Source organism: Macrotis lagotis, chromosome X (genome assembly GCF_037893015.1).
Source record: "Macrotis lagotis isolate mMagLag1 chromosome X, bilby.v1.9.chrom.fasta, whole genome shotgun sequence".
Taxonomy (NCBI): domain Eukaryota; kingdom Metazoa; phylum Chordata; class Mammalia; order Peramelemorphia; family Peramelidae; genus Macrotis; species Macrotis lagotis.
Genome location: NC_133666.1, coordinates 256,683,292 through 256,708,438, shown reverse-complemented (window position 1 = coordinate 256,708,438; position 25,147 = coordinate 256,683,292). Strand labels below are relative to the sequence as shown.

General features: G+C 36.8%; 1 protein-coding gene across 4 annotated transcripts in view; it reads left to right on the top strand.

The window, feature by feature from the left end:
* RGS7BP (regulator of G protein signaling 7 binding protein) overlaps positions 1-19,229 on the top strand; it is a 122,609-nt gene extending 103,380 nt beyond the window's left edge. For 2 of the 4 annotated variants that reach the window (XM_074199619.1, XM_074199621.1), the window contains 2 exons: positions 981-1,051; positions 19,082-19,229. In XM_074199619.1, the coding sequence (XP_074055720.1) occupies positions 981-1,051; positions 19,082-19,173 (163 nt within the window). In that variant the 3' untranslated portion in view covers positions 19,174-19,229. Of the gene's footprint in view, positions 1-980; positions 1,052-8,781; positions 9,237-15,759; positions 15,889-19,081 lie in introns of those variants that run through there. The other 2 variants (XR_012471219.1, XM_074199620.1) reach the window with 2 other exon arrangements.
* Positions 19,230-25,147: the final 5,918 nt, after the last annotated feature.

Below are 25,147 nucleotides of genomic sequence, written 5' to 3'. Positions count from 1 at the left end.
CCTCCCCCAGGGTCACATGATTAGTAAATACCAGAGGTCCTTTTCTCTGGGTTCCAGAGATAACTCTAAGGGACTGAAGTTGATTACTAACACTATTGCCCTTCTGTTACTCTACCCCTCCCAACCCCACCCCTCATTGATTGATTAGTCACTAGCCAAGATTCAATATTTTCTGGGGTAGAATAGTAAGAAAAGGTTAAAAAAAATTCCTCAAAAAAGTCCAAGACAGACTCTCATAAACACATATGATGTCCAGGGAGAAATGAACCTGAATTTAAAGGGCACATGTGGCAAAGGAGTAATTTATAAATCCTGGTTGGAAAGAAGTCCATGTTCCTTTTGTAGAGTCCTCATGAAGTACCCTTCAGTGCTGAGATCTGAGCAGTACTTGCAACTACCAGTGTGTTCCATGTAGTTTCTTATTCAGTCTTCACAACAATATTATAATATAGTTGATATTGTTTTCTTCATTTCCAAAAGAGGAAACTTAGGCAGAAATAAGTTAAGTGACTTGACCAGGGACACACATCTGGTAAATGTCCAAAGCAGGATTTGACCTCAGGTCTTTTTGACTTTTAAGTTGAATCCTTTGTCTACCAAATCAAGTTGCCTTTGAAACCAGATGTTTGTTTGACAAGAAATATAAAACAAGATTTTTAGCAAGAAAGCTAAAAATTTTTTAACTCCGAGGTTTTTAATCTGGGATCCATGAACTTGTGTTTTTTTTAATTGGATAATTATATTTCAATATAATTGATTTACTTTCTTATCTTATGTATTTTTTTGCATTTAAGAACATTATTCTGATAAGAGATCCATAGGCATCACCAGACTGCTAAAGGTGTCTGTGGCCCAAATAAGAATAAAAATCTCTGCTCTAGCTGGTTCTTAAAAGGAATGAATAAAAAATATCTAAAAGTATGTGAATTTAAAACTTACACTGATTAATTCTGTTATTAATGTGTTTGTCATTCATGCAGAGACATGCGAGAAATGAAAAACCTTTTAAGCAAACTCAGGGAGACTATGCCTTTACCATTGAAAAATCAAGGTGAGTCTTGTCATTTCCTCTATGGGAGAATAAATTTTCATTGAGATAACCTTGAAAATTCATTTTTTGAGAAGTCAATTCAAGCTTTTTAAACCCACATAAAAATGAATTTAGGAGGAAGCAGTGTGATATGTGAAAAGATCATAGGCTTTGGAGTTAGAGGAATTGGGTTAGGATTCCTCCTCTAACACTTACTGGCTGTATGATGCTGGGGAAGTCACTACACTTCCTTGGACCTCACTTTCTTTATCTGTAAAATGAGAGTTGAACGTGACCTCAGAAGTCCCTTCCAGTTCTAAATCTATGATTCCTGTACATTTGGTTTCCCTTTAGCAGTAAAGATGGAAAACTTTCCATGTGACCTTTTAAAGGGTGTTAGTGTTCAAACAGATGGATATTTGTGTAGAAGACACAATGTGAGAAGCCATAGGAGACCCAAAAGAATGAGACCCAGCCCTGGGCCCTCTGGGAATATAGTCGACATGGTGGCTTAAGTAAAGTCTGTCTGATTCCAAGACATCAATGTCATCCACTTGATTTAGTCATCATTGTCATAGATGCCCTACATTTATATGGTACTTAAAGAGTTACAAAGCCTTTTACAACAAAATTCTGTGAGCTTGGTTATATTATTAGCCTCTTGTAACTAGGGGACACTCTATTGTAGGGCTACTGCACTGCTAAGTCCCAGAGAAATTCAGCAGAGAAAAAGTTAGGATGACTGAACAAATAAGTGAAAATTATTTTAAAAGAGTCATCCCTAATTTGAAAGAGAAATTCTGTATCTGTCAGATATGTAAGGCTTTTTTGCTTGGAGAGAAGTTGGTAGTTCCCTTTACTAATCAGAATACCAATTTTCTTCTACCTTTCACTTAATAACAATTATGAAACAAAAGATAAAGAGTAAAATGAAAAAACAGTTTTGAATTTTTGATTTGCTAAAGACCAATAATAATGTTAATATTACCTCATGCTTATTGAAAATATGTCCCTGAGGAGACAGCTAGGTGGTGCAGTAGATAGAGTCAGGAGTCCCGGAGTTCAAATCCAGCCTCAGACACTTAATAATTACCTAGCTGTGTGGCCTTGGGCAAACCACTTAACCCCATTGCCTTGCAAAACCTAAAAGAGAGAGAGAGAGAGAGAGAGAGAGAGAGAGAGAGAGAGAGAGAGAGAGAGAGAGAGAGAATATGTCCCTGAAAGCAATTATTCTCTTTAATTACTCCCTTTTAAGCTAGTCATAGGTGAATAGAAACTTCTTTCATAATTGAACAAAAACATTCCCATAATTGGAGCACATAAATAAGGCTAAGGGGAATCAAGATTCTTTACTGAAATTATTTAAATCCACTCAAGGAATTAGCCACCCTTCCCACTTCTCCTTTCTAAATGTTCCAAAAACACAACATTGTCCTGGCCACCCTCTTTTCTGCTGTATAAACTCCACTTTCCAAAAGACCCTGCTCTCTGATAGGTTGTCTCCTCCTCCTCCTTCCTAGGTGGGATTGTCTACTGTACTAACATAGCTTCCCCACTGTCCTCTATAGCAGTAATCTCCCCTCCCTTCAATGGAATGTGACAATTATGGATAGTTATAGAACAAAGGCACTTTAGTCAAGGTCTCTGGGATATTGACCAAGCAAGCCTCAAGTGGTTTTGTAGGTCTGCTCTCAGTTGTACTTGCCAAAGGAGAAAATCATAAGAGAGAGAGAGAGAGAGAGAGAGAGAGAGAGAGAGAGAGAGTGAGTCAATCAGAAAATCAGAATCACTTTTCTTTCCTCTTAAGGAATGATGCAAGCTAGGGGAGGATGTGATATTGTTAGTGAGGGAAAGGAGAGAATTTGGCAGGCGGGAACTAGGGGAGCATTCCAGGCAGAAGAAGCAGTATGACAGAAGGTGAAGAGGTGGGAGTGAGAACAACAGATGAAGGGAGTGGTGAGTAACTTTGCCAGAGCAGCATGAAGGGGTTAGGGAGAAAATAAAATGTCTGGGGGCTTATGTGGTCTGAAGCATTTGTCTCATGGAACACCTGAGAAGGAGGGAGGAGCTTGATTTTCTCTAATGTATCCTGTAGTTGAACTCTTCCCAGTATTTTAATGAAAGAGGCAACATATTTAAACTAAGACTCTGACCATAAAACTGAACCATTTTATCTTTTCAAAAGCTTTCATGAGTGCTGCCATGGTCAGGCAGTAAGGGCAGTACAGAAGACTGTAATCAATCAACCAACAATTTATCTGCATACATTTTTTTTTAAGTGCCAGGCACAGTGCTGGTACTGGGGATACAAACACAAAAGTGAAAGGATCCCTTCACTCAAGAAAGGGAAAAAGCAACATGTCCCTGTAGAAATATATACACAATATACACAAAATAAATGCAGGATAAAAATTTTAAAATGCTTTTTTACTGGTGAATTTTTTTTAACCATCATGAAATTTCCCTCCCATAATCATTCTATATGATAAATAATGCTTTCCTTAAAACCAAAAAAAAAAAGAGAGAGAGAGAGAGAGAGAGAGAATAAAAACCCATGAACTGGTCAGTATAAAATGGTCAAATTAGAAGAATTCTGAGACTATGCACAATATACTATATCTGTTAAACTACAACCTTTGCAAAGGAGTGGGATGAGAGTGTTTTCTCATATTTTTCTTTGAAATCAACTTCGGTCTTTATAATTTTATAATACTTTTGATTTGTGTGTATGTGTGGGGGAGGTGGGGGGGAGTGTCATCCTTTCCATTTACATTGTTATAGTCAATGTGTATTTTTTCATAGTTCCACCTACTTCATTTGCATCAGTTAATGTAAGTCTTCTAGTGCTTCTTTGTATTCATCATATTTTTAATTTCTTATAGCAAAGTAATAATCCATTACATTTATATGTCATAGCTTCTTTAGCCATTCATCAGTCAATGGTCACCTATTTTATTTCCAATTCTGTCCTAAAACAAAAAATGTTGCTATTAAGATTTTGGTGAGTTGTAGAGCTTTCTTCTCATCAGTGACTTCCTTGGGTATATAAACCTAGTAGTGGAATCGCTGGATCAAAGAGTATGACATCTTGGTTATTTTATTCTCACAAATTGTTTGCTTTCCAAAATGATCATACAAATTCACAACTTCACCAAGAAGACATTATTGTACCAACTTTCTACAACACTTCCAACATTAACCATTCTAATTTATCAGCATATTTGTCAACTTAGAATGGAGATGATAAAACTTGAGCATTCTTTTGATTTAAATCTCTCTTATTATTTATGATTTAGATCTCTCTTGCTTATTTAATAGTTTGCACTTATATTTTGAATACTATCTAGGTCATTAGTCACTTATCTATTGAGGGATTGCTTTTGATCATCTATCTTTCATTCTATTTTTCTCTCTATCCACTTTTATCTTGATATACCCCTATCAGAGAAATTTGAAACAAAGATTTTTTTTCTCATTTGACTACCTCCTTTTGTATTTTAGGTGCATTAATTTCATTTCTGCAGAAGACTTCAGTTCACATAACTAAAGTTTTATATTTTATATTTTATAATTGTGTGAATACTCTATTTAGTTAAGAATGCCTCTCTTTCCTATAGTTGTGAAAGGAATATTAACTGCTTATCTTCTAATTTTTAAAGATATCATCTTTGACACTAAAGTCATTTATCTATTTGGAATGTATTATGAAATATGGAATAAGATATTTGAAGTTACATAATTTAAAACTAATTTTTGCCAAACAACTGTCTGGTGTACCCAACAGTTTTTTTTTCAAATAGGAATTTATTCCTACTTTGTATTTTACAATTTATCAAACACTTGCTCATTGAATTCCATTGTTTCTATTTCTCCCTAGTCTCGTCTGTTCCATTGTTCTATTTTTTGAAATAATATCATCTGGTTTGTTGCTTTCTAATATAGTTTAAGGTCTTTAAGGTGAATCCTTTGCTACTACTTTTTATTATTTCCCTTGATATTCTAGATCTTTTATTTTTCCAAATTATTTTGGTTATTATTTTATTAAGTTCTGTAGAATACCCCTTTGATAATTTGATAGGTATACTTAAAAGCATAAGTTAATTTTGATAACATCATTTGATAGTATTGTCATGTTTCTTATTATATTGGTACAGCCCAGCCATTAGGACTGAATATTTATCCAGCTATTTAGGTTGTTTATTTCAAGGATCACTTTGTAGTTGGAATTTATACAAGTAATAAATTGTGCTTTAACAGATTGACTCTTGAATATTTTATGCATTTTGAAGTTAATTGTAATGGTATTTCCCTATTGCCTTTTGGATTTTGTTATTCGTATGTAAAAATACTACTGATTTGGATGAGAAAGAGTGGTCATTTTGACATCTACAATTTTGCTCAGTCTATTTTTTCAATTTAATCTGATGATTCTCTAGGATTTTCTAAATAAAACATCATGTCATCAGCAAATTGGGTTAATTTTTTCTTCTCTTTACCTATATTTCTACCTTTAATTTCTTTTTCTTGCCTTATTGTTATTGCTAGCATTTCCAGAAGTACATTAATTGGAGGTGGGAAAAAGGCACATATTTGCTTTATTCCTTTTTTTTCTTGGGAAATTCAGTATATCCACATTGCACATGATATTTGTTTTTAATTTTAGATCGAAATTTTTTATAATAAAAAAGATTCCTTTATGCCATATATTGTAGAGTTTCTAGTATAAATTATTGTTGTTCTTTGTCAAAAGCTTTTCAAAAATGTGAGCTAATTTTATGAGGGAGATACTGCAGAAGTGGGGGGGAAATCTGAAAATACATCATGGGTAGGGGTGACATTTGAGTTGAGTTTTGGAGGTGAGGGATTCTAAGAAGTTCAGGGGAGAAAAACGTAAATTCCAGACATCAATTAGTAGTTAATCAATAAATATTTATTAAGTGCCAGCTATATGCTGTACACTGTACTAAACATTAGAAATACAAACAAGAGGCAAAAAATTGTTCTTGCCCTCAAGGAATATACAGTCTAATAGGAAGACAACATGCAAACTCATATATACAAAGTAAGTTGTACATAGAATCAGTAGGACATAATTAAACAAGGGAAGAATTATTAAGAGGTTGGGGAAGTTTGATGTAGAAGGTGAGATTTTAGTTGAGGAATCCATGGAAGTCATTAAGAACAGAGGAAAGATAGTATTGCAGACATGGGAGATAGTTGGAGAAAAATGCTCAGAGCTAAGATATGGACTGTATTTTTGTAGTAATATCAAGGAGGCCAGTGTCATGGTATTGAATAGCACATGAGAGGGATTATGGTGTAAGAAGACTGGAAATGTAGGAGGAGAGACTAGGTTATGAAAGGCTTTAAATGCCAAACAGAACATTTTGTACTTGTTCCTGGAGACAAAAGGAAGCCACTCAAATTTAGTATGATCAGATCCTTTGTGCTTTAGGAAAATCACTTTAGTGGCTGAATGGAGGATGGATTAGAGTGAGGAGAGACTTGAGTTGGACAGATATACAAGCAGGTTATTTCATTAATCCAGGCATGAGTGATAAGGAACTGGACCACAAATGTGAGAGTCAGAGGAGGAGGGGGAAGGAACAGTAAACCTAAATAAGATGTCATTCAAGTGTATGGTCAAACCCAAGACTTAAATTATGAACATGCTGGAGAAGAAAAAAAAGTTAGACCAGGGAGAAAATTAATTGTTCAGAAGAGAATGAAAGGACTGAATTTGGAGTCAGAAGACCTCATTTCAGGTCATACTTCTTTTCCTTACTCTGTAACCTTGGAAAAAAATAATTTCATCACTCAGTTTTTTCATCTGTAAAATGAAGGGGCTAGATTATATGACTTCTGTGGTCTCTTTTAATTCTAGATCTATACTCCTATGGATGAATTTCAAAGAGGAAGAACTATGAGGCATCCTTCCTGCCTCCCTTACTCTTGCTCTCTCAGAGAGAAAAGTGAAAACATTGTTCATAGAAGTAGGAAAGGGGCAGAAAACAGACAATTTATGAGAAGGAACATTTTTGTTTTCTTTCTATATGATATCAGTTCTCAGCAAGATAGGTATCTTTTTTAGTTTTTAAAAATGTTATTTATTTTTACTATCTTTTCTTTTTACATTTTGAGTTCAGATTCTTTTCTTCCCTCTTAGTCTTCCCCCATCTACTGAAAAAGTAGGAAACATGATATAATTTATAAAAGTGATATCATGCAAAATATATTTTTATGTTAACCATAGCACAAAAAAAGGAAAGTGAGAAAAGTATGCTTTGATTTGCTCTGTCACTCTAAAATTTGATTTGAGGCATTATTTTATTTTTTTATAGGTTTTTGCAAGGCAAATGGGGGTTATGTGGCTTGCCCAAGGCCACACAGCTAGGTAATTGTTTAGTATCTGAGACCTGATTTGAACCCAGGTATTCCTGACTCCAAGGTCACTATGCCCCGTAGCCGCCCCAGAGGCATTATTTTAAAGTTGTTTGGAGGGGAATGTTGGGAGAAATCGGCTGGGTGCCATCCTGTACTCTGTCATCCTGGTTCACACCAAGATATATATCTTTAGATGACATATAGAGATGGATTGATAAAGAGCAAGCCTGAAAGGGAAATGAGGCCAGATAAATGTTAGGGTGGGGTGGGAGGTGTCAAGGAACACCAATTAACTTTAAGTCTTTCTGAAAATATTTGTAAATGAAACTAGACAGAGAAAGAAGGTATGTGATATTGTGTCTAGCACATAGTTAATTGTCAGTTAATTGACTAGAGAGCCCAATCTGATTTAATAACATTATGCAGACATGACTGGATGGGTCCAGAATTGGCTTCCCATGCATTCTGGTCACTTGATTATATCATAGACAGTACTGGTATAAGAAGGATGAAGGATAAGAATAAATTCCACTAACATAGGGAATTCCTAGTGCTTGTCAGCACTTTCTCTGTAGACTATCTTAAAGAATTGCAGGGGATTCTAAGAGGTTTAGGATCTTTCTGTGAGTCACATGGTCAGTATGTATCAAAGGTAGGACACATCAAGGATGAGAGGTGAAATAAAATGATCAGGAATAATATTCTGATTCTTTTTTGCAGAATTTGAATATTTCTCTGCTGCATCTGATTTGGTGAAAGCCATTCCTGAAACTTGGTCTGCTTTCTTTTATTTCTATTTCCCTTTCTTTTAGTTCTTCTTCAAGTTTGGGAACAGAGGGTAGTTGAGAGAAAAGGGAATGTATTTTTGGCGATATGAAATAGCTCTAGATAGTGGTTAGGATATACAACTCAAAGTTACACTTTTTGCTCCTAAATACTTCAAATACTTCCTAAATACTCCATATGATCACAGGACCTTAGATTTAGAGCTGGATGGAGTGCAAACTCCTCATTTTACAGATAAAGAAACTGAGGCTGAGATGGGTTGAGTAACTTACTCAGGGTCACACAGCTGTTTGATGCAGATCTTCCTGACTCTTAAGCCCAGTACTCCATCCATCTTGACCCTTGACTGGCAATTTCTTTCTCTCTCTTTCTCTGTCTGCCTGCCTGTTTGTCTTTCTCTCTCTCTCTCTTTCAATTACTTTCCCCATTTGGATCTGTTTGCTTTAGAATTGTTTGCCTAGGAGAAAAGAAAACACCAAGGAAAGACACAGAAATTAGAGATTCTAGAGTTGATTAATTTTGTATTCACAGAATTCAGAGCTTAGACATCCATAGCCCACATTCTTTTTTTTTTTTAACAGATAAAATAAACTGAATCCCAGAGAAGCAAAGTGAATTGCTCAAAGACTGAGAGAACCATAATCTGAACTCAGACCTTCCCACTGGAAATCTAACATTCTTTCCATTGAAGAATACCACCACTGTTCCTTTCATAACTTTTCCCCTAGAAAACTGAACAGGTTGTAGGACTGCAGGAGGGCAGGGGGTGTCCTTTTCCTTTCTTTATGAGCCTGGCAGTACCGATGGAGCCTAGGACCCAGTCCATTGCTCTTCCAGCAGATTCTGTCTCCTCCTTTTTCCCACATTCTGGGTCAGTGACTGTGCCATTGGGAGCTTCGTTAATTATAACCATCTTGCTGTGTTTAATGGATTACAAATAGAACAGCCTGCAGAGAGCCCTCAAGGTGACTAACAAAGGGTCAGAGAAAGAGAAAAGTGAAGGGCGAACATTCTCTAAGTGCCTATTGTTATTCAACAAAATAGGTCTGGAGAGATGAATTGAGCCTGAAAGGTAGGCTCTCATAAATTCTGTGGTAATTAATGTAAGTTAAGGGGAGTTAGTAAGACATTCACATGTGCATACTTAGGATCCTTTGGTACTTTAGAAAGAGGGCTAGATCTGCAGCCCGAGGACTGGAGTTCGAATCCTGCCCCTGACAGTTATTAACCTCCATTTCTTCATCTATAAAGTGAGAAGGTTGACCTTGTAAAACTCCTTTCCAGTCTAAATGTGAGATCTTGTTATTCTCTTCCAGAACCATTTGAACCATTGTCAACATCTACCGTGAGAAATGGAAAAAATTATTATTACCTCTTAATTGTCTGTTGTTGTTCAGGCTTTTCAGTTTTCTTGACAAAGATACTTCAGTGGTTTTCCATTTCCTTCTCCAGCTCATTTTACAGATGAGAAAACTGAGACAAACAGAAGTTGTCCAGGATTACACAGTTGAGAAGTATCTGAGGCCAAATTTAAACTCAGGTCTTTCTGACACCAGCTCTATTTACTGAGCCACTAGCTGCTTCTAGGTTAAGTCTAGATTTCAGTTTAAAACAATACAACCCATGTAAGTATCTACCATATGTATTTAAAAGCAAGAACTTCAACCACAGGAAACTTAAATGCTATAAATATGGGCAACTTTGACTGCTATCCAGTTTGCTGAGTCTAGTAAGAATCAAGATCAGAACTGATGATAAGTAAATTTGATTGGAATCAGTTCAACAAGGATTAACAAAGAGCCTCCTCTGTACCAAGTATTGAACTATGTGCAGGGGAAATAAAATAAAAAAATGAAACTGTCCTTGCCCTGTTAGCATTTCAGTGGTGGGGGGATGGGGGTGGGAAACAACTAGGCAAGGGAAGGAGAATCACATGTTTGTAAAAGCAATTCAATACAAATGATATACCTTGGAGGGAGCCAGCAAAATCTGTATAGGCATCAACACTTTGAATTGAGCATTTTGTTTCTCACATCCTTATAATCATCTAAAAATGGTGTCTAAATATCAGGAAGAGGCATTTTTGTGCTGGCACTAGAACATATGGGAACAACACAGGTGGAGAGAAGTTGCACCCATAGCAGGTTAACAGTTTGCAGTTTCTGAACTATGGGCTTTCCCTCACAGAGGAAAAAAAACATGACTTTGATATAAACCAGTAAAATGACAGACACAGAATCTCTGAAGAGTTATCACTTATTTTAAGAGTATAGTCATGTGACCTGGAATTATAGAGGGCAGATGGGGGAGAAGGAAGGGGTCCAACACTACACAGTCTCTTTATGTGGGACCCTGGATGATAAGGGTGGGGGATGAGCTAGCCTGAATTGAGGAGGTCCATAGCAAGTCCAGAATAGAGTAAGACTTAGATCTCCAGCCTACCCCCAGGAAAGTCCAGGGGAGGAGAATTCAAGCTGCTGGAGAACTGATCTGGTCTAATCTATTGAGGAACAAGTACAGCTTCTTCAGTTCTTTTTTTTTTTTTTTTTTAGTTTTTTTTTTTTTGCAAGGCAATGGGGTTAAGTGGCTTGCCCAAAGCCACATGGCTAGGTAATTATTAAGTGTCTGAGGCCGGATTTGGACTCAGGTACTCCTGACTCCAAAGCCAGTGCTCTATCCACTGCGCCACCTAGACACCCCATAGCTTCTTCAGTTCAGCTGAAAAGTGGCCATCCAGCGGTGGCCTTCTCAGTTCTGAGCTCTAAATGCTATAAAAAAAAATTAAATCTAAAACTGTATCTCTTCAACTCTTTCTACTTTAAGTTCAAGCCTTTAGCCTTTCTTACTCAAGACTGCTCTTCAATTATTCTGTTGTCCCTTCAATTTTTCTGTTATTCAGGCTAACTTTGACCAATTCTTATTCTCTCTGTGACCAATATGACCCAGTCTCCAATTCTCTAGCTATCTAGACACTATCCAGTCTGTCTCTGATCTTCCTAAAAAGAAAAGCCAAGACGTGAACACAGGATTTCAAATTTTCAATTATGCTCATCTTGAGCCCTATGCCTCTGCAGGAAAAAAAGTCTCTTTGAGCCCTATCTTTCACCTATCAGGAGGTAGGTGGAATGTTCCATCATTAGTAATAGGATTAGCTTCTTTTGGCCTCCATGTCTCATCATCAACTTTTGTTGAGTTTGTAATTTACTAAAATCCCTCTACCTTTTTCATGAAATTTATTGTCTAGTTATGCTTCTTTCATGTTCTACTAATGTGATTTTTTTTTATTCCTGTTAAATTGAATCATATTAGTTTCTAGTCTGTCAAAATCAGTTTGAATACTGACCATCATTATCATGCTAGCTCTCCTTCCCGGTTTTGTGTTAATCTGCTGATCTGACAAGCATGCCTTTTATTTGTCCAAGATGCTGATGCAAATGTTCCTTGTTACAAGGCAGAGATTAGACCCCTGGTTTACTTCATTTTCCCCACAAAGGTAACATTAAATTACTGAATATATACCTACAGTACACTCTAAGAGTCTGGTTATTCTAGAAAGAAAATTTGGTATGACCTCCTGATCTCAGTGAAATCATGGTGGCACTTAATATGTACCACCACCTTTTCAAAATTATTCCTTTAAATATGTTTAGAAGTTTGCTTGAAGTAGTCACACTATCATCTGCATCCTATTTCCTTTGTTAAGTCAGGATAACACTTGCCCACCCTTCCTGGGGTCTTTGGTACTTTTCCTTTTGTCAGCAAACTTTAAGTGGCTTAGCAAAACTACCATTTTTTCACTATTCTAGAATGTTAATACAACCAAATGCACCCACCTACAGGCAGCTAGATTTCTCACCATCTTTTCATTTATCCTTCATTTTGATACATTTTTTATTTTTAGCAGTTCAGAGTTCACAGTTCTTGAAAGGGATAACAAACAGAAGTTCAGTTTAAAAACTAATTCAGTGTACCAGCATAGCATTTGCAGAATCCACTGCCTCACAATGGGAGAGACCTGAAAATAGACTTTCTAGATCCTCTCCAAGCCTGTAGTCTGTTTGTTTTAATCTAGACTCCCAAAATCAGAGCCGAAGTGACCCGAATAGCAGGCAGTCAGGGGAGGCAAGAAATCTTTATTACTATATGTCACAGTCAAGAGAAAAAAAAAAGATAGTCCTGCCCTCAAGGAATTTACATTCTAGTGGTAAAAAGTAACACTTAAAATGGGAATGAAATTAGGGGGTAGAGTGAAGGTAAAGGAAGGTCTGAGTATATCTTAGAGTTAAAGGCATAGTCTGGAGAAGAATAAAGGACTTTTGAATGTCTTGAAAACAAAGACCCCAGAGGCAACTCACCTGTAAGAGAAAGGGACAAATATGACAGAAGGATGTTGCAGGTTAAAAAAGCTCCAGATGCATAGGAAAGTTCCAGGATGAAAAGTCAGTTGAGTCATAGTAGCAAATCTTGGAAGGAACTCATTGATGGAAGAAAGGGACCAACATGACAGACACACATAGAACGAGAAATCCTCAGGTAACAAGGGAAGTTCCCTAGTAAGAAGACAAGATGCCTAGGATACTGAGCCTTCATAGACCTGGTAAGCTGTGGCACACAATAGGTGCTGAGTAAATGGTTTATGAATGAAGGAATTTGTAAGGGCTCCTTGTGGTCCATTCTAATATTAAAATGTCACCTTGGATATTTTATAGCTTGTAGCCAAAAGCTCTTCTTCACCAAATATCTATCTATCTATCTATCTATCTATCTATCTATCTATCTATCTATCTATCTATTTATATTTTGACACAAATTCCAATATACTTTCAATAATCTTTGTGCATTCCTAGAAATAATCAGCTATATGTTCCAATGTGAGCACTCCTTCTGGTCCCAGAGTCCAGCCATAGCCTTGTGCATGTGGCTGGATATCAGGTACAACTTGTAAATTCCTCTTTCCAAGGTATTCTTTTTCTTCAGTGGGGCACCCTAGTAAGCATTTTTTTTTAGCATAACCCATATTCCCATACTTATTGGACTACTCTGTCATTATTACAAGGGCACAATACTCCCATTGGCTGCCTTGACTTCCAGAATTTTGCATCAACCTAAACAGTATAAATTTACCATCATCTGATCTAGAATTCTGCTTACCCCATCTTTCCTCTCTTACTTGTTCCAACCTTTTCTTCCCTCCATCCTCTTTTAACTGTTTCCCTTTCCTTGCTTTTTAAGTGTTAAAATGTTACAATTTGTATTCTCAAAACATATCTTTGGACTCTTCAGAGGGAGAAATCAAGTCAACAACATTCAGTTGTTTAGATACCAAAAACTTGCAAGTCCTTTTTGATAAATAGTTTGGCTCTTTTTATTTTTTTAGTCTTTAGACTTTGTTTTATTGCTTCTTGGTGTCTCATGGAGTTACTAGCATCACTTGACTAATTTTTAAGGAATTGCTTTCTTTAGTATTTTTTGTGGTTCTTTTTCCAAACTGGTAATTCTCTTTTATGATTTTTCTTGTATTGCTCTCATTTCTTTTCTTATTTTTTCCTTTAATTTTTATTTTTTTTTATTTTGCTAGGCTATTAATAGGGTTAAGGTCATGCCATTAGGTAAGTGTCTGAGGCTGGATTTGAACTCAGGTCCTCCTGACTTCAGGTCTGGTGTTCTATCCACTGTGCCACCTAGCTACCCCTTTATTTGATTTTTAAATTATTTTTTGCTCTTCTTTTTAATCTCTTTCTTCAGCTCTTCTATGAATTATTGCTAGACTTCTGTTCACTGTGCAATTTTTTTTTGAGACTTTGCTTGTAGATGTTTCAAGTCATTGTCTTCTGAGTTTATGTCTTTGCTTCTCTGTCACCATAGTAATTTTTATGGTCATTGTTTTTGTTGTTTGCTCATTTTCCCATCCTGTTTCTTTCTTTCTTTTTTTTCCCCATCCTGTTTCTTCAACTTTCTGTTAGATTGGATTCTGCTCACCTTTGGGGAATATCTACTCTGAGCTTGTCTTTTTCAGATCTAGGAACTTGTAAGTTTTTAGGACTTCCAAAGTGAGATTGATCTAGTCATTGCCTTCCTGGTCTTCCTCTGTTCCTTATCCAGGTAGGGCTCCTGCCCCTTTGTGACTACAGTTATTCCTTTTCATCCTGGAACAGCAATCAGGAACTATATAATGGAGGAACTGGTAATTTGGAGCTGCCAAATGGTGCCCAATTCTTTGCCCAGTGCTAACGCAAGGATCCCCCAGAATACCTTTCCACTAAGTGTTCAGTCTTCTTATCTTCCCCGGGCAGTGGATTCTCCTGATACCACTATTACTGTGCTGTCACCAAGGTCAGCAGCACATGTTACTCCATGCTCACATGTGTCAGCACACTTCCTTTCTCTCTTAAGCTGCTCTTGCATGGAAAAATGATTCATTGTGACTTTTTGTTCATTATCCCATTGAGAATTCAGCTTTATATACTTTCTAAAATTGTTTGAAGTGTGTGTTGGGAGAGCTCAGCTAAAATACTCTACTCTTGGCTCCACCTTGGGTTGTCTTTTATTTTTTTTTATTTTGGGGGTTTTTTTGCAAGGCAAATGGGGTTAATTGACTTGCCCAAGGTCACACATCTAGGTAATCATTAAGTGTCTGAGGTCACATTTGAACTCAGGTACTCCTGACTCCAGGGCTGGTGTTCTATCCACTGCACCACTGAGCTGCCCCTGGGTGTCTATCTTTTAAAGAAAAAGAGCCCTATGGGGCAGCTAGCACAAGGCTTAGGATTGGGGGGAGATGGCACACCAGCAGGAACTGACTTTGGACAATAGGAGTGAAGAGAATATGAGACATCAACTCTAAAGCTAGGGATCTATTATCTGTATAATAATTTTATATTTATATAGCACTTTACAAGAACCCCTCAAGTAGGTAGGGCCAATAGGGTTATTCCCTGTTTTACAAGAAGAGGAAACAAAGGCTCAGAGACCTGAAATGACCTGCCCATGATCACACAGCTGGTAAGTGACAGACAGAGACAAAACTGGGACTCAAACCAGCATTTTGGTTGTTTTCCCTCACAGTAACTTTGATATAGGGCCTAAATATTTGCAGAGCACCCCACAAAATATCTGTATCTTGATCCCTGCAACAGGCCTGAGAAGGCAAATGAGATTGGCATTGTCAGCCTCATTCAGAGATGAGAGTCCTGAGACCTTGCTGCTGCTGCACAGTTGGGATGGTCTCATTAGCTTATTTTCTCTAAATAGACCCCGTGACATGGTTTGAAACAGCCTTGTTAGCCAACAGGGGCCAAACCTGTCCTAAAGGATTAACCCAGGGATTTTGCCACCTTGCCCATATTGTTTCTCACTCGTTGCCTGTTCATAGAGAAAATTCCAGCCCATGTGGTGCTTTCCTTTGGTTTTCAATTCATCTCATTTATTTCAAACAGCTCTTTCCGTAGGTCACCACTTTGTGAATTTCAGCATCAGATCCAAGTGCTGAGCTTCCCATGGTGTGGAAGCTGCTCAGAATTCCTGGCAAAGGCATTTTGATTTTTTTGGTGTCATTTCAGCCATAGGGTGTGAGGTTTGAGGAGGAAGGAAGGAGTCATGAGTGTGGGGCAAAGGTCTCCTGAAAGCCATTTTTAACTGTGCTGCTAAGATCCTGAGCAACCAGCAATCTCTTCCATCACTTCCCATAAGTAAGCAAATGCTATAAGCTTAAGGAGAGCTGAACAAGCCATAGGTTGTGGCTGCCTCTCATTACAGATATATGTAGTGGTACTATGAAAAGAGAGTACTTTAGCTTACACCTAAAAACAAAGTGTGATTGTGGTGCTACAACTGTTGGTGTTTTTTTATATCCTAGTGGATTTGTGAACTTGGTGTAAATATTCCCTTCACTGATGGAGACTAATTCATCCTTATCTGCCCATGTGGAAAAACATAAGAATGAGATCTTATACATACTCTTTCCTCTTTATCCTACAGATGTACTCTTCATTCTTTCCCCATATCTCCACCCACCCCACCCCACCACTTTGCAAATTCAGCTCAGTTATAGAAAATAGTATCCTTGAAATGTCAAAAGAACATAAAGCCTTTAGCCCCCTGAGTAGACCCCCTTGTGGCTAATTTATGATAGGACATAGAGAAAAATCACAAATGAATGGGTGGTGATCTGCACTTTACTTACATAACATGGATGAAATCTTATGTCCCCTGAAGTATTTCCTGTCATATAAAAATACATATGTTAATTCTCTTGGTTTATATATAAACAACAACACTGTATTAGCTATCCAAAATTTTATCAAATATCGAGATATGTGAGTCAGGAAAAGTAATCTTCTGAATTCCTTTAAAGCAAAGAAAAATAATTTATAGTCTATTAATAAAAGATACCTGCTACTTAAAATGCTAAGATCTTGTTCCTCATAAAGGGATTATTGTAGATTTGATGAACATGAGCCAGAGAATCTTGAATTACTTGATAGAGTGGGATTGCCAAAAATCCATCCAGGATTCAAAGAGTTATTGCAAAAAGTTATTGTTAAAATTGCAATTTCTGAGGTAGTTCCAATATATCAAATAAGTTAAATATGCATTTAATTGGAATTTATGTATATATTATATGTAGTAAGTTGGTGATGAAAGTATAATATTTATGATTATAATGAAATTAAATGTTTTTTCTTTCAGTTTTTGAGGCATGATTCATCCCTGAATTATCTTATTACAATATGTTACATTGTTTTATGTATCTTAACTAGTTGGAAGTTTAAGTATAAAAGATGTCCTATTTCTAGCTTCCAATATGTTAACAACAGTGGATTGTTTTTTACTCTGAGAGGAATGAGACGGCCTTGTTTTTTTTGAAGGCTCTAGAAATAAGGATTTTAAGTAAAAAGTATTTTAACTTATTGAGCTCAAGTAACTGTGTGGTTTGATTAATTTGATCTCAAAAGATGAACTTCCCTAATTCTGTATTGCCCTCCTAGTTCCATCTGAATGCATCAAATCCTATTTTCAGAAATACCATTGTAGGGGTCCTCCCTGCACACACAAATAGGAATGACATGATGTGAAAGCAAACCTTGAGGAAGAAAAGGGAAGTCAAGGGGCATATATTTGGGTAGCCCTGTTTAATCAAGAGAACAAGAGAGATTCATGTTTCTTTCTTGATGAGATCTTGAGCCTTCAGATTCAGACATCAAGATGAGAAATCAATTAGTCAACAAGGATTTATTAAGTACTTCCTATGTTTTAGAAATTGTGTTGGACTCTGAGTTTACAAGTAGAGTCAGCATCTTTTAGCATACAGTTCCTTCCTTTATCCAACTAACTGTCCTGGACCTTTCTGCAAGCTTGAACTATAAATCTGGAGGCAAGAAAAACAGTTATTTAGTGAAGCTGCTTCTCAAAAGAGGAAAATGCCCACAAGTCTAAAGTTAGCCTGTTAGGGGAGTAGTTAGAAGGGACAAGGACTATGAGGGATCCTTTTGGTTACTTCCTCTGCCAACGACTACAGCCACTAGAGTATTCTACCCTTTTGGGTTGGAGGAACAGTTGTTGTAGGTTGATTGATTTCTTCCACTTTGCTATTGTTCATTGATGATAAACACCATTGAATTCCTCCTCTGTGATAACCTCATTATTGTAATCTGAATTTTCTGGGGCTGTAGTGGCATAGTACATGCACTATCAGGTCCTACTAAATTGAAATCTTTTCAATCAGGGTCTGAGGCTGGATATTGTGTTTCTTTCATTTAAAGACCAGCTTAGCTGTATGTTATTATTATAGTGGCCATCAAGTGATGGATTTTACTAACCATATCATAGAGCCAGTGAGCATCATTGATTGAGTATAGATTAAGCTTGTGTATAGATTAGGCTTGGCCTGAACATCAAGATACTGAGGAGGAGGGGGCAGCTAGTAGGTGGTGCAGTATCGAATAGAGCACTGGCCCTGGAGTCAGGAGGATCTGAGTTCAAATACAACCTCAGACACTTAATTTCCTAGCTGTGTGACTTTGGGCAAGTCACTTAACCCCACTGTCATAAATAAATAAAAATTAAAAAAAAAGATACTGAGGTGGAGCAAGGAACTGAAACATTAACTCACTATCAAAGGACAGTTATAACTTCTTAGTCAAAGGATAATAGATTGTTGTGGTTTCTTTTTTTCCCTTAGACTCATTTCATAGGATTGATTGATTTGTTTTTGGGTGTATAAACTTAGCAAGGAACTGATCACTATGAGGGTGCTACTCAATTGGGGATAAATTATAGTTTGTGATAGAATACCATTGTGTTATAAGAAACAGCAAAAAGAGTGAGTTCAGCAACACCTAGGAAGTGTTGTAAAAACTAATGCAAAGTGAAGGGGGCAAGTCAGTTTAACAAAATTTATCAAATTACCTTATGTCTGACACTCTGCTAAGTATTGAAAATAAAAAGAAAGGTAAACAACCAATACTTTTCCTCAAGGAGTTCATATTCTATTGAGGGAAGCAACATGCAAACAACTATATGTACGAGCTAAAAGGTCATTCAGGAGTAATCTTAGAGGGGAAAGTAGCAGAGAAAATGTATATGACAATGACAGTATTGCAAAGACAAACAATTTAAAGACAAAAGATTTAATATATATGATCAATGCAGTGAGCAATCATAATTACAAAAGGTTATTATGCTACTCCACCTCTTAACAGAAAGGTGATGGGTTCAAAGTACAGAATGAGACAGGCATTTCTGACTGTGGGAAATATGGGAATTTCTTTTGATTGACTCAGAATATTTGTTACAAGAATTTCAATTTTTTTTTCTGGGGGATGTAGAAAGTAGAAAAGATAAATGCTTATTAACATAAAAATACATTTTTCCTCATGACAGATGACAGCAGCCTCCTGAATCTGACTCCTTATCCATTAGTAAGAAGACGGAAGAGAAGATTCTTTGGTCTTTGCTGCCTCATCTCAAGCTAGACAATTTCCATTAAAACTCCCCCAAGAAAGCCAGAACATTAAAGAAACAGATGTCATTTACTTTTCAGATGATTGAACCACACAAATATTGGTTATTGACTATGTTTTCTATGCTTCCCTCTTAATTTTCTTCCCTCCCTCTTCAAGAGTTTTACACTTTAATTATTGTCAAGAACTAGATAGAGAACAGATTCAAAATGGAGGATGTTTTTAAAAGGATTTTTTTAGATGACCCAGTGCATGTCTGCTCTAAACCATACATTGACTAGATGCAAGAATTATGATTTTAAAATCATTCTAAGTTTTTTATGTATTGTATAAATTTCAAATGATTTCATGTACAGTATAGCATAATTATAGCTCTTACTAGTCTCATGTTAATACTTTATCACATATGAAAGAGTCTTTAAACATAGAAATCTATTTAAAATTACAAAACTATTTAAGGTCAACGTTATTAAACCACTAGAAGTAATATTGTTAAGAGAACTTATATTCCTCTCCTGCTGCTTTCTCTGCTGTCATTCCTGTCTAGTCTTCCACTCTGTCAGAATTTATCCAACAGCTTCAAAAGACAAATATCTTAATTTGTAATGCTAAAAAAAATTATATGGAGGCTACAAAAATTTTGTAAATACACAATTACCCTGATATCTTCTTACGATGGATATGAGCATAAGAGTAACTAATTTCCTTTTGATCCAATGATGTCTTTTTTCAACTTCTTGGAGAATGACATAATCCAGTTAGGAAATGATATAGTCAACTATACAATTACCCTCAAATGTAAAATTGGATTATTATCACATTTCATTTTAACTGACATTCAAAGCATGGTGTCTGCACATCAGCATAGTATTAACCTGTATAGGGCATGCTGGAATTAGCTCAGATTGTAAAATATTTAACATTTTACATTGTTAATAAAAAAAGTTTTATAGATAAGCAAAGCCTGTCTCATTTTAGATGACTGTGAAGATAGAAAATTCCCTAATCTTGCTTTGTGAATACTCTTTATCAATAGAAAAGCACATGGGATTTGGATTCAGAAATCCTGATTTAAACTCTAGCTCTACTGCTTTCTCTCTAGATAACTGATCTGGGGAGGACAATTAACATCTTGAAGCCCCTGTTTCTTCATCTGTAAAATTGGGGAGGAAGTGGTAGACTGCATGATTTTCCAACAGGCTGATCCTTTCCAACCTATGGTGGATCCCATCTGGGATCCAATTATTCTATAAACTCTCAGAAAGATGAGAAGAATGAAACAGTATTATGGGACAGGAGGGAAAGTTTCTTTTCCTTCTCCCCATTAACAGTGTGAATTGTACCAGTTTTTGCTGATCTCTTTTTTGGCCCCCTTCCCAGAAAAAATTCCTATTGAATTAAAAGATTCCTATTTACCTCCTTTTTCTTATTTTCTGGGTCTGGAAATTTTTAAAACTAGATGAAAGACAACACAGGCAAAACTATTTACCATACTTCAGGAGTGATATTGCTCTGTCATTAGTAAGAACCAGAGCCATATGCAGCTTTTTCCAAGATTGGTCTCTGACTTAACCTTGTGCTTTTCCTTTTTTCTTTCTTTCTTTCTTTCTTTCTTTCTTTCTTTCTTTCTTTCTTTCTTTCTTTCTTTCTTTCTTTCTTTCTTTCTTTCTTTCTTTCTTCCTTCCTTCCTTCCTTCCTTCCTTCCTTCCTTCCTTCCTTCCTTCCTTCCTTCCTTCCTTCCTTTTTCTTTTTTCCTTTCTTACTATTAAAGTTTTGTTCATGTCTTCTGTTTCTTCATAGTCCTTTCCTAAATGTACCAAACCATCCTTAGAACTCTTCCCTGGTAACCAAGAAAAACAATTATGCAAAACCAACCAATACAAGTTACATGTCTAATAGGATATGTAATCTTCCACACTTGTACTCTCCTAACTCTCCATAAGAAAAGGGAACTATGTTTCTCCATCTGCTTTTCTGGGCCAAAATTCAAATCATAATTTGCCTTTGTGTACTTAAGTCTTTGTCCTTCCACAGAAGTCTTCCATAGATTTGTGGTGATATGAAGTTGATACTGCAAGTTATGCCAAAGGAGTATGAACCTTTTTGTATATCTGTTGAACTTGATTGTGTCTACTGAGCCTGATTATGTGTCTATTGTACAAGGATGACCCTAACTCATTTTGAGGAGGTCCATAAACAGAGTGTTGACCACTAAGTAATAAATTTGGTTTTTTGACCAAACTACATTGGTCTGAATCTAGACTGCTCTTATATTATTTCATCACTGAAAGTAAAATCACAAATAAATGTAGGGACTAGACTTGTGATTTCATTGGTATAAAGAACTCCTAGGGAGTGACTTCTTTACCAATGGATGTTGGTATCTCCTTTGCAACTTGTAATCTTAAGGAGTTGCCTGGGGTACTGTCAGAGTGAAGATCAGAGGAAGAATTTGAACCCAGGTCTCCCTGGCTCCAAGGCCTCTGCTGCTTTAAGTATACAGTAAAAAAAATATATATATCATGTAAGTAATCAGTGATTTCCACCTATAATTTAATAAACAGGGAATTGCCTATTAAATGACTTAGGCCAAAAACTAGTTTTAAGCCCAGATGTTCTTGATTTGAAGCTTGGTACTCTAACCATTGAAATACTATCACTGCTACACAAAATTACTGCTTAAAAGAATTGACCTATCAAAAAAAGCAAATAAATGAGTGTTTGGGAATATGTAGAGCAGCAGACAGTAGTTTGAAGGATACCTGAGCAAGTGAACACTTTAGAATGTCAAAGGAATTTGGGATTTTCAGTTTGAGAGGAGACTGGTGTGCAGATGAATATTTAACAACTCATTCCAAAAAAAAACAAAAGAAAAATGCATTCACAATCTACTTTAAGTTTAGACTGAATTATTAAAATTTTTTATCACTTTGTTATATTTAGATAATCGGCAAAATAATAAAACTTATCCTGATTTGTAGCATTTGCCTATACTAACTGTAAATGATAACACTGAAAATTTAACAACTATTTCTTGAAAGTCAGTCTCACCTGCCTTCCTCATCCCCTTACTTTCTCTGACTCCACTGTTAGAGCAGTCCCCAAGCTACAAAGTCATTCTCTGGGTGGTTCCACCATCCCACTGCCTCTTTCCTCATGCCTCGTGCCTCAACCTTTTCATCATCTGGGTAACATTGAATTCCAGGAAACTCTGCAGCTATGACCAACAGTCCCAAGATCACTGGTCTACCCATGGGAAATAGAGATGGAACAACCTCTTTGAAGAGAACACCCAAGGATTCTGTCTCGTCTATCTGTAGCATTCCTCTCTTAACTAGGTAATACAAAGCCACTAGTGAGCTTAAAAAGATGGCCTCTCCCTCTGGGAAGCAGGGAAGTTGTATAAATTGTATAAATTGTGTTGTATAAAGTGTATAAATTGAGTAATTGGCTTCCCTTACTTTATAATAAGCACAAAAGATTCCAGAAGGGCTCTCCAGAATATGCCACCTGCTGGAAAACTATTGCTACTATTTCTCTGGGGCAGAGCAGAGAGCCTGAAACCTGACCTATGGTCCTAAGACAATGATTAGGGACCATATGTAACTTATAAATCACATTTAAGAATAAAGTGGGGGAATAAAGATCACTACAAAATCTAATTTGCAAATCTAGCTCTTTAAATAATGAAAGGGATTATGATGTTTGTCCTTTGTTTTTTTAAGTTTTTTTTTAGTTTTTGCAAGGCAGTGGGGTTAAGTGACTTGTCCAAGGTTACACAGCTAGGTAATTATTAAGTGTATGAGGCCGGATTTGAACTCAGGTACTCCTGACTCCAGGGCTGGTGCTCTATCCACTGCGCCACCTAGCTGCCCCTTGTCCTTTGTTCTCGAAGAAGAACATGGCATTGGAGGTGGTACCATGACATGCACATGAATTGGGTTTGAGCTCAGGGGTGTGGTGCTAAGTCACCAGCCTCATTTTCTCCTCCAGCCTTTTGGGTCCAATGGCCAGATATGAATCAGGATGACTAGAGATGGCCCTGGATGCAAAGCAATCAGGGTTAAATGGCTTACCCAAAGTCACACAGCTAGTAAGAGTCAAGTGTCTGAGACTGGATTCAAACTCCCATCATTTTGACTCCAAGATCAGTGCTCTATCCACTGGACCATCTAGCTGTCTTTAACGAAAGGGATAGTCAAAGCAAGTCAGTCAGCAAGAATTTATTAAGCACCTGCTACAGTTATCCCTTCCATTTAACTTTCTCCATCAGGGTTTCAGTGTATCACAGGCTGACATAAGAAATTAAATGGGAATTTGGGGGGTTTTGCAGAAGTTACAGACAACATGCAAAAGACAGACAGCACTAAAACACATTTAAAACTCAGAAATGCATAAAATAAATGTATATCAACATTTTAGCTTTTAATAACATAATCAGACTATTTCTCATGGATTTCCAGATCACATGGTGATGCGCCCCTTTGATGTGAAAGGGATAACTACATTCTAGGCACTTTGCTAAATTTTGGGGATACAAAGAAAGGCAAAACAGTATATAAGCAATTATGTATAAATAATATATATTCAGCAAAATTGGAGAAAATCTCACAAAAAAACATTTTTGCAGATGGTAGAATTTTAGTGACAACTTGCAAGAAGTTAGGGAATAATGGAGAAGTCACCAAGGAGAAGCCAACAAGAAGACAGAGAGGAAAGGGGGTGTCATTCAAGGAATAGCAAGGAGATCATTGTTACTATCAGAGTATGTGGAAGTGAAGTGTAAGAAGCTTGGAAGGGTAAGAAGAAAGCCGCTTATAAAGGGTTTGAAAAGTCAGGCCAAACAGAATATTTTAAATTTTATCCTGGAGGTAGCATTGAAGGAGTGTGAAGAGTGGGTGACATCCACCTACACTTTTGGCAGAATGGAAAATGGACTGAATTAGAGAGACTTGATGCAGGGAGACAGAAGTGAGGCAATAAGGACATGCATCCAGGCAGTGTCTGTCAGTGGAGAGAAGAAAGCATATATGACAAATTTTCATAGTTAACAGATTGGATATGGGAGTGAGTAGAGAGAGGATGAGGAGTTGAGTATGACATAGAGGTTATAAGCTAGGTGACTCAGAGTGTTGTGTTGCCCCTCACAATAATAAGGAAGTTAGGAAGAGCAATTATCTGGAAGAGGGAGAGACAATGGACTCATTGTTGTGCATGTTAAATTGAAGATGCTTAAGATATCTACCAGTCCAGGGGGAAATTCAAAACTTGAGATCAGGAGAGTGCTTAGAGTTGGCTAAGTAGATCTGAGAATCACCTTCAGAAAGATAATCACTGACTACATGGGAGTGAATGAGACCAACAAACAAAATAATATAGATTACAAGGAAATGAAGAGGACCCTGGGCAGAGCCTCAGAGGACATGCACAATTTTCAAGCATAAACTAGATGAAGATCCAGCAAAGGACACTGAATAGGAGCAGTCAGACAGGTAGGAAAAGAACTAGGAAGTATGATAAGGACTTAGCCAGAAGAGAATATCAAAGAGAAAAGGATGATCAACAGTGTTAAAGAGGTCAAGAAGGATGAGGATTGAGGAAAAGCCATTAGATTTGATAACTAAGAAATTATTGGTTATCAGAATGAGAGCAGTTTAAGATAAATGATGAGGTGTGAAGCCAGAGTGCAAAGAATTGAGAGTGAGAGGAAAGGAAATGGAGGTACCAAAGGTAAACAGTCTTCTCAACAAGTATAGAGGCAAGATGATAGCTAGTGGGAATGGGTAAGCAGAGTGAGGGATATTTTGTTTTTCTTTTGGAAATGGTTGAACATGTTTATAGTCAGTAAGGAAGCAGCCAGGAGACAGGGAATAACTGAAGTGAGAGAGAGCCATTTGTAAGAAGTAACACAATACACATTCATAATGGTAAGCAAAGAGACTCAGATGTACAGCTAAAAAAACGAGAGAAATTCTAAAGCTTCCCC